Below are 10318 nucleotides of genomic sequence, written 5' to 3' on the forward strand. Positions count from 1 at the left end.
TCACGATAGATGTGAACATAAAAAATAGTTCATGAAATGCTGGTAAAATATTTTAGAATACCAGTGCCCTTTAATCCCCTGCAGAAATTGAGCAGCCAGAGTTGTAGGTGCATCAATTTTCTCATTTGTGATAACTGAAGTAACACAAATATGTTCCGCTGCTCGTAGCATTCCTAGTTTTGTCAGACTGAATCTAGAATAATTCAATGCTGTTCCGGAACCGAATTTACAACATCGTTCATACAAAGATATGTGGTTGGATTAGTCATATGCTGACCTTCGTGAAACACGGTCAAGCCTTCAGCGATTTAGCGATTCACGGTCAAGTCATCAGTCCGTTAAACCTGAACGCGTTTGTATGCATGATAATACGGTATTATACTGCTCACCGCAAACCAACGCTCTCTAAGCAAAGACAAAAATACTTTCGTATTTTTTGAAGAGCTGTGTTGACACGCAGATTCTGCTGTACAATTCTTTCATAAATATGTATTAAAACCATACTACGAATTAGTATACTCATTTCATATGGGTTGATTTTGGTTATCTGTTTCTCTGCAATTTCACATAATGCCTAAACAATTCCTCTACCACATAAAAGTAGTATCCCTTGGCTATCAAAGAGTGCAGTTTTTGGAAGTACTGTATCATGTATTCATAAAACCAAGTTAAATCATACTACCTTAGGCAAATTACTATACTCATTTCATATAAGTTGATTTTGGTTAGCTATTTTGCTGAATTAATACAAGTTTGGATCCACCTATGCCAGTCTCTCCTGCATTCTACCAACATTCCACTAGTATGTCAGTTGCCCCACCATGGAAAACAGGACACTGGTCTTGCTATATGCCAGTGCCAGTGAAGCGTAAAGCTCAACTGCACTTCCACCACTGGGGGATTGTACTGAGGCAACCCACAGTGACCGAGTTAGACAGGAAGTGGTCTGCTGAGGCTATGGATGTCCGGAAGGACTGCTTTAGAAAAACTAACTGGGGCACTCTCTGTGAACTCCATGCTAATGACATTGGATATTCTGACAAACTGTATAACAGACTACAGAAACATCTGTGTGGATAATGCAGTGCCATATAAGGCTGCCTGTTGGTTTGCTAACAACAAACACAGGATCAATGGCGACCTGAAGGCCCTGCTGAAGAAGAAGAAGAAGAAGAAGAAGAAGGAGAAGAAGAAGAAGAAGAAGAAGAGGACCTTTAGGGAAGGGAAAGTGGATAGCATGTGGAGTATCCAGAAGGAACTGAAGGTAAGAAATAGAGAGATTAAGGAGGGCTATGGGAAGAAAACAGAAAGAGGTATAGAATAGAACGAGCATGTCAGGCTATAAACTGCCATGCAATCAGCAGGCTCACTGCAGCTGAGGATCCCAGTGCTTTGAAAGACATCTTGATATTTCCACTACCAAAGACCAGACACTCCAAGGAACTGAATGATTTCAGATCTGTAGCAATGACATTACACTTGTAGCAATGTTAATACTTTTAATGAATTGTCAGTTACAGTTGATCAATTTAATTGATTAACAGTGAAAATGTATTAATTTTAATTCATTTATTAATGACTAATAATTCAGTCTCAACTCATGAAAGTTACTGATCAATATGTGATTATTTCTCATCTACCAAACACTATAATACCACTCTTGGCTCACAGACATAATAACCAAGGTATATTTATTGAATATGCAGACATAGGATAAACATGTGCAACAATCATTGACTAAGAAGGTATTAATGACCATGAGTGGCTAGTTCACTAGAATCACTTGATCTTAGTCTAACAACATAAGCCATCTAAGGGGTAGCTCAGTGGTCAAGGTGCTTGACTTGTAATTGGAAGGTTATGGGTTTGAGCCCCGCCAAGCTGCCACTGTTGGGCCCCTGAGTAAGTCCTTTAATGCTCAAGTTGTACTCAGTCATAATTATAAGTTGCTTTGGATAAATGTATCAGCTAAATGCTATATATTTAAAACAAACAATTTGTGATGGATACAGGTAGCTAACTAAGCTAATAAAGAAAAGAATAGAGATAAGCAACCTATGGGAGTAACTAACCGGGCAATCTACTTATCGATCAACAAGACCAACAAATGAAACTTAGTAATCAGCAAATTCATAATGAAAGTATGCCTACCGTCTAACATGAAGATCAGGAGAGAAAGATAGCTGTTGTGAACAGTGAAACGGGGAGCTTATTAGGAGTGATGCTGGTGATGGGAAAGAGTTTACTCATCTAATTTGATTAATAAACACTAAAGTTACTATTGCTACCAAACTGGTAACATGTGAGGGAACTGTTGGTTCTTACGACTCGCTGGCATTCGACTTTGTCAAACCGTCTGGAGAGGCATTCATATGTTCCATTGGATCATCCGTAGAGTGATTGAGGAATTGTCTGTTTAAATTCAGGATGATAGAATTTAAGGTCAGTCTTTCGTTCAACTGCCTAAATAGCAGTGAAAGTTGCTTCCTTTCTTAGAAATTGTCCAATGGCTCTAAGAGAGAGAGTTCGCTGTTCCTTGAAGTCATTCAAGTGACTCTGAGAGTGATGGAATACGATGATGGTGAGGAGACCATGGTTCTTAGACTGAGGAATTGGACCTTCTGAGCTGGCTAAAACATCCACAGACCTTCGCGAGCAGGTCCCTCCAAAGCTGTAGTTTGGGGTTCATTACCAGCAGTACAATGGAACTCCATTTTTAATCAACCCATCTAGGCTAGTTTACTCGACATATGCCAGGGTAAGCAGATTCCGACGAACACAAGCTAACAATAAGAAGCTAGTCGACAATAAACAAAAGAAACAAAAGAAGTGTGGTGTTAAAGTATAGTAAACAGACTAAGGTGGCCTGGATTCGAGTTTCTATGACAGTTTAGCAAGAGGTTATTGACTTGGTTCAGAAGATAAAAAAACAGAGCCTTTGTCTGACCTCCTAGAAGGTGCCCCCCTATTTTCAGGTATATGTTGAGGACAGGGCATGAATATTCAAAAGCTTTCCTTCCTGCAATGGGAGAGAGGGATTTCTCTAGGACATAGGAATACGTAGGATCCACCACGAATCAACTATAAAGGAACTAAAGAAAAACAAAGAAAATCGTACATTAATACCCATTTCTGCCTCCAGGTCTTAGAGTGGAATTTGTAAACAAACCCTGGGAAATGCAGAGCAATCTCTAGAAGTTACAAACTATTAAGTTTAAAATATTGTCTAATTGTCTAATTGGCTAATCTGGTGAACACAAACAGTAAGTAACAATTTGTTTACCACATGCATGAGGTAAGCAACATACAAATGAAGTAATCTGGGTGAATAATGTAAATAATAAGGAACACATAATGAACAGAATGTAATGTGACAACAGATACTTATAAAATAACAGGAGCAAATGTCACAGTTTGGAGATTATATTAAAATAACCATACATTACTGATTGATTATCATTTGACATTATAGAAGATTAAATGGCAAGTTGTTACTTTGTGAATCTGTGGGGTGATAAATGTTGGTTGTCCTGGTAGCGATTTGAGTCTGATGGAATTTATGGCTTTGTTGCTCAACCTCAAAGCACCAGCGAGTACTGGTTCTGGTCTGTGGTTTGGGGGTGAGAAAGAGTCCCTCTTTGACCAGGTCAAAGTTTCATCAGGGGAATAATTTGTAGTCTATCCTTCACTACACACTGCATGAAGTCACTGGAGAGGCTTGTCACCTCAGGACACATCAGCCACATGTGGGGGTTGAAGATACCAAGATCTACCTTCTACACAAACCTACTCACACTGGAGATGACAGGGAGCACTTTGAGATTGATGTTCTTTAGCTTCTCTTGGGCCTTCAGCACCATCCTGCAGCCCCTGATGAGAGAGAAGCTGAGTGCTGTGAACAACTTTTTGGACTGGTGTCAGCACAACCATCTCTAACTAAACACCAGGAAGATAAAAGTGCTTGTGGTGGATGTCTGGCAAATTAGGACTCCACTATCCATGGCAAGAACTTTGAGATGGTGAACACCTACAAGTTACATCTGTGTAACAAGGGTGTATGGGAAGGGGATGTGGACAAGCTGTACAAGAGGGGCCAGAGCCAACTCTACTTCCTGAGGAGGCCGTCATCCTGTGGTGTGAGAGGCCAGCTGCTGAGAACTTTCTATGTTTCTGTGTGGTGTCAGGTGCCTTCTTTTATGTTGCTTTGTGTTTAAAAGAGTCCTTGCTATTCCAGAAAGAAGATAAAAAGTACTACTAAAGTGCTGTACGGTTCTTGAAAGAGATTATAGTAAGAGTATATTAAGAAAAAAGGTGGTTCTTGATTCAACATTCCATGTCTAATAATATCAATATTAAAATGTTACAGTAGAATTTGATAGATACTGTTGATAGCCAAGCACTACCACTCTTTGTGGTAGTGGGATTGTTTTGACATTATGGGAAATTTCCGAGAAATAGATAACCAAAACCAGCCCATATGAAATGAGTATATTAATTCCCTTAAAGGTAGTATGACTTTAACACGGATTTATGAAAGAATTATACAGTAGAATCTGTCCATACATACATGGTGATAGCCAAGGGCTAACACCTTGGTGGTAGTGGAATTGCTTTGCCATTTAATAGAAATTAGGGGAATTTTTGAGAAATGTATAATCATACTGTCTCTAAGCCCCATTAACAATATTAGGACTTTAATATGGATTTTTGAAAAAACGGCACAGTAAAATCTGCCTAAACTTGCAGTGTTGATAGGCAAAAGCTACCACTCTTTGGTGGTAGTGGAATTGTTTTGGCATCATGGGAAAACTCAGATAAATATGTAATCATACATTTTCTGAATGAAATGGGCATTAAACACGATACAATGACTTGAATGTCAATTTCTTTCAAGACTTGAAAGATACAATATTAATTTATTAAAAAAAAAACTGGTACAGTGGAATCTTTTCAAATTTGAACCTGGTGTTAGCAGGTAAACTAGTTCAATCAGATAAACTATATTTTGTACTTAGAAATGCAATAATAGTGCGTGTCAACGCCATAGCTCTTAAAAAAATACGAACGTCTGTTTTTCTTCGCTTAGGGAACGTTAATTTGCGGTGAGCAGCGAAATACCGTAATATCAAGCATATAGACGCATTAGGCTTTAACGCACTGATGACTTGACTGTGAATCTCTAAAGCGCGGATAGTTTAGCCGCAGTCGCGAAACGTCCCCGTGTAAAACTTGTGGACCTGGGGTGGGAGCGTTCAGTTGCCTCATTTTAATTTGAACTACGGAAGTGGTGGACGTATGGGACCTCCAGAACCTTTTTATCCTCTTTGACTGGGACCAGGTAATGTAGCTAGCAATGCGTGGCCCCTTAAACTGGTTTAATCTTGCAGCTATTTCTAAACGGGGAACGCTGAACGCTTTATGCTGGGCAGAATTCGATACTAGCTTTTTGATGACTGACTAACCTGACTGAAATGGACCAGGAGGAGTTCGAGGATTCACCTGGGCAGTGGCAAAATCTTTACAATGTAAGTTAACCGAGATTTTTCAGTGTGGAATTATATGTCATATTAAGTTAGATCCAATTGTCCAGCTAGTCACATAATTAAACAGAATGATAAAGACTAGCTCGGTTAGCTAAGTTAGCTAACCTAGCTAGCATACGGTTAGCCTAGCTGTCAGCTAGATATGCGCATGCGCTTTATACCTAGAAAGGGTTAAGTGCTGCTAGCTGGCTAGGTAATCTTTAATGCCAGATACTGAACTGCCATAATTCCAGTTATATAATTTTGACAGATTGTTTAAGATGCATAAGTGTATTGTGTTCTCCTCAGACATCACGCTGTGTACATTTACCCGTGAAATGTCCAACCAGTGATATCGAATTAGCAAGCTAGGTAGCTACGTTGTCTTGATATGTTACCGCCACTCATCAATTGCGGTGTGAGAGGAGATCATTTTAACAACTTCAGGGAAATGTGAGCATGTTAGGTCAAGTACTATATAAACGCTAGTTAAGTAGTATACAGCAAACTAGCCAGCTGCAGTGGTAATTCTCAGAATGGCTGTTACGGTAGCAGACAGAGCTGCCATAACTAAACCTCACAGGCTTTCTGTGAAACGTGCTTGCATTAATATGATTTCTGAGAACTGACACGGATTTCTTAGGAATTGTGTGACTGACGGGGCTGAGCTGAAGGTCTGCTAGTTCTCGAGAATTAATCTAACGTCAGCGTTGTTGGAGAAATCCTCCGAAGGCCCGTCTTTCGCTTAGAATTATTTTTGATTCACAGCGTTTCTGATTACTGTTAGGAAATTATTTGCTGTCAGATTACGTCAACATGTAAACTTGCTGCCTTAAGTATTTCGGTTGCTAATATACGTGGTGTTTACTTATGCTCAGCAGTAAATATGATTATGTACATAATTACACTTTGGCAACAATTACTGATTGTTTTTTGTTAAATCAATTACATTTGTTTTTCTAGAAAATTAATCATCAGTCGCAAGAGTGTTCTTTCAAAGTGGCAAAGTTTCCTGAAAATCGGAACAGGAACAGATACAGGGATGTCAGCCCATGTAAGCAACATGGAGATGCAAAGTAGTACAATACAGAACTATTAGTCTGTCCATGAATGTGACAGATGGAATGTGTGTGCCGCCTTTGTAAAATTTAATTACAACAGTTATTAAAGATCACTGTCTTTAAATGCATAACTAGCTCTGATTATTATTTCAAGTTTCGATTTTGTTAGTGACACTTAGCTTCTTATAGATGATCACAGTCGGGTGAAATTAGAAAATTCAGAAAATGACTACATCAATGCAAGCCTGGTAACCATGGAGGATGCCCAAAGGAGCTACATACTGACACAGGTATTAGAAAACGTGCTGTATAATTGCACCGTATTTGTAATTGCACAGAGAACCTATTTCTCTAAACATGAACTGTTCCATTGAAATATTTTTCTCTGAAGCAGCTTTAAGTTTATTATGACCCTAATAAATGTATTGCTGCTTGTTGTTGGTGTAACAATAAAATAATGAACTTGAGCCTTCAATCTTTTACTGTAATATGTAAAAATAATTATTACTGTAACATTCCCAGCTCAATAGGACTCCTGGTCTCCAACATGAACAATAAACAAGCACCTCATATCCATGGGATTTTTTTTCTTGCTTATAATGGACTAGTTTTTCCTCTATCTGTTGTTGAAAACAGTGGTATATGTACTTAATGACATGGGATTTCTTTGGCACACAGGGCCCTTTGAGGAATACTTGTGGTCACTTTTGGTTAATGATCTGGGAACAGCGGTCTAAAGCGGTCATCATGCTCAACAGAGTAATAGAGAAAGAATCAGTAAGTCAGTGCTGCTTGCATTATTTTTATGCCTTATTGATCATGTTTCTTGCTTTCCCAAAAGTGAAAGTGGCCACAGTAATCACAAGCCCAATCAGACTTTGTCTTCAACAGGAGAAATGTGCACAGTACTGGCCCTCTAAAGACGAGCGACAGATGAACTTCAGTGACACGGGGTTTGTGGTGACTCTGCTGTCTGAAGACATCAAATCTTATTACACAATAAGAGTGCTGAAGCTTCAGTACACCAAAGTAAGCAGCTCTTATGTGGTACTGTGTACTTTAGCATTGCTGCTGGTAGTAGAGCAACTACTTCAGACCCTCGTTCCTTTTTTAATATCAGTTCCATTTCTCGTAAGAACACTGCTTAATTCTATTTTCATGAAGCTAATATTTCACACTGTTTAGCTGTTTAATAGGATTCTGTGCTGCAAAATCAGTCTAGAGAACTAGCTGGCTGTTAAAAACATGGTGTGGACCATGGAAAGGAAATGTTCAAATGATTGTGGTTTGATATCAAGTAAATGGGTGATTCTGAAAATTCAAATGAACAATACTACATGAATATGCAACTTATTTTTCTCATGTGGATGCATTGATGGCTAATTTTGTCTAGCAACAAGGTCAGTTGGCAGTATTAACTAAATTCCTCCAAACCAATGGAGGAATTACAGTACTACTAGGAGGAACTACAATATTAGAATTGGTTTTATCCATATTCAAAAAATGTTTTTCACTGTAATATAAACACCATTGCTCCATTAAGGCTGAAGAGAGCAGAAACATCTACCACTTTCATTATACCTCTTGGCCGGACTTTGGTGTGCCCGAGTCCCCTGCGTCTTTCCTCGATTTCTTGTTCAAAGTTCGAGAATCCGGCTCGCTGGAGCCTGAAAACGGCCCAGCTGTAGTCCACTGCAGTGCAGGGATTGGACGTTCAGGGACATTCTCATTGGTCGATACCTGCCTTGTCCTGGTAAGACCCTTCCTTTATGTCTACCTTGATTTTTATTGCTTCTGAGTAAGCTGAGTGACTATTTTCTGTAGTGACTATTTTCTTTGTTCTATTACAATCTGTTTTAGTCTTAAACAAGTTTAACTTTAGACAAGAAATTAAGTTTTTGCCATTCTGTAGATGGATAAGAGGAAGGACCCTTCATCTGTGGATATGCAGAAAGTCCTTTTGGGCATGAGGGAATATCGCATGGGTCTGATCCAAACCCCAGACCAGCTTCGTTTCTCTTACATGGCTATCATGGAAGGGGCCAGATGCATCTTGGAGGACTCAGCTCTGCAGGTAGAATAATAGATATCAGCAAATTTGCAAGGACAAACAGTACTCCTTAAATTAAAATAATGAATGATTAATTGAAGTTGTACTGTGATTTTCAGTTGATTTTAATATAACATTTTTACATGCAAAGCCTATCCAAACCTTTTTACATGCTAATATCTGTTTTGTTAGTTCTTATAAAGCTTATTTAAAGGCCTGTACCAATAACATCCTTTTTGAGCTGTAAGTGATTTTTAAACATACTCTGTGGTAAACTCCCACTTCTGATATGATGAGCACAGCACTTCTTGAAAACACTTAACTAGGTTTTTGTTTGGAGGGGACCTGAAGTGGGCCTCCAAGTCAAGTACACCAAGTGCAGTGTTGTTTTATTTGTTGTTCTGTGCTGTAGGAACAGTGGCAGAAACTGTCTAAAGAGGACAAAAAGCCAGAGACTGACCTGGGGTCTGTTCCCGATGACACAGCAAGACCCCCAGATAAACTGAATGGACAGATGGAAGAACGAAGAGAAGGCGATCAGATGGAGGTGCTAAAGGAAGAACAGCAAATGGAGATAAATCCAGAAAGGTAGGTTTCTGTGCTCATGGGCTTTCCGGAGACTTCTGGTTCGATAGTTGGCATTCAGCTTTAGGAATTCTGCCTCTTGCTCATCTACATTTATTTATAAGTGGGGGGGGGGGACTCCATTGAACATTGTTGCCTATATAAAGCACTGCATCAAAAAATCAGGACAATCAGTGGTGCACCTCTCAGATAGCAATGTTCAAATGAAGTTGGTTATCCTCACAAATAATCACACATACCATGAGGCTAAGTACTGAAAGGCTTAGCACTGAAATACTTCAAATCCAGATTTAAGTTATTTGTCTATGAATCATGGTAAAGATAAAATGAATTCGTAAAGAGACTCTATGTCTTGATCAACATGTTTTCTGTGAGCACCAAAAAACGTTGCTGCAATTAGCAAAAGTAGTTTCTTAATGCCATTTATATAGTATGTTTGTAGTGATTACTACATTACTATGTATGCAAAACCTTTTAGCTGGAATACAGATATCAAAATCTTTTCTGTCAGGGGTTTTAAACCCATTTTAATTTTTATTTAAAAAAGGCCAAAAGGTTACACACTGAAAAACATAATTATTAGCTTTCCAGGAAATAACCTATTCAATCATACCACAAAAACCACTAAGGCAATTTGACTAAATGTAACAGCAAATCAACCCCCCCCCAGGTTGCGTAAGCGGCATCGTGATGAAAGGATAGCCAACACAGCACAGAAACTTCATCAGATGAAACAGAAGCTGAGTGAAGCAGAGAAGAAGAGGGAGAGCTGGCTCTACTGGAGACCCATTCTCCTAAATGTGGGAGCAGGAGCTGCTCTTGCTCTGGGACTGGTCCTGTGCTGGACTTTTCTCTCCCAATGACACAATGTCACCACACAGACATTTTTCCACTCTGACTTTTTATTTCACTGTGGGATGCAGGTCAAAGTGCTATCTGACAATGATATACTTGGATACTTAGACGTTCCTTGCCTGAGGGGTAATTTTTGCTGCAAAGATTTATAATGGGACAATCTGCTTGATTCCTTGAATGCTTTATTTACAGTAATTACTTTAGTAATTCCACTATTGTTCAAACACTCAACTTTGGGTAAATTA

At 39.0% G+C, this 10318-nt stretch overlaps 1 protein-coding gene across 1 annotated transcript in view; it reads left to right on the top strand.

Moving 5' to 3' along the window:
* Nucleotides 1-5166: 5166 nt before the first annotated feature.
* Nucleotides 5167-10318, top strand: part of ptpn2a (protein tyrosine phosphatase non-receptor type 2a) — a 5465-nt gene continuing 313 nt past the window's right edge. The window contains exons 1-9 of the mRNA XM_027023241.3: nt 5167-5525; nt 6486-6576; nt 6773-6873; nt 7262-7360; nt 7475-7612; nt 8127-8336; nt 8496-8657; nt 9046-9221; nt 9889-10318. The exon at nt 9889-10318 is cut by the window's right edge and continues 313 nt beyond it. Of these exons, the coding sequence (XP_026879042.2) occupies nt 5472-5525; nt 6486-6576; nt 6773-6873; nt 7262-7360; nt 7475-7612; nt 8127-8336; nt 8496-8657; nt 9046-9221; nt 9889-10081 (1224 nt within the window). The 5' untranslated portion in view covers nt 5167-5471 and the 3' untranslated portion in view covers nt 10082-10318. The remainder of the gene's footprint in view (nt 5526-6485; nt 6577-6772; nt 6874-7261; nt 7361-7474; nt 7613-8126; nt 8337-8495; nt 8658-9045; nt 9222-9888) is intronic.

The sequence above is a fragment of the Electrophorus electricus genome, chromosome 14 (genome assembly GCF_041902795.1).
Source record: "Electrophorus electricus isolate QZ-2024a chromosome 14, ASM4190279v1, whole genome shotgun sequence".
Classification (NCBI taxonomy): Eukaryota; Metazoa; Chordata; class Actinopteri; order Gymnotiformes; family Gymnotidae; genus Electrophorus; species Electrophorus electricus.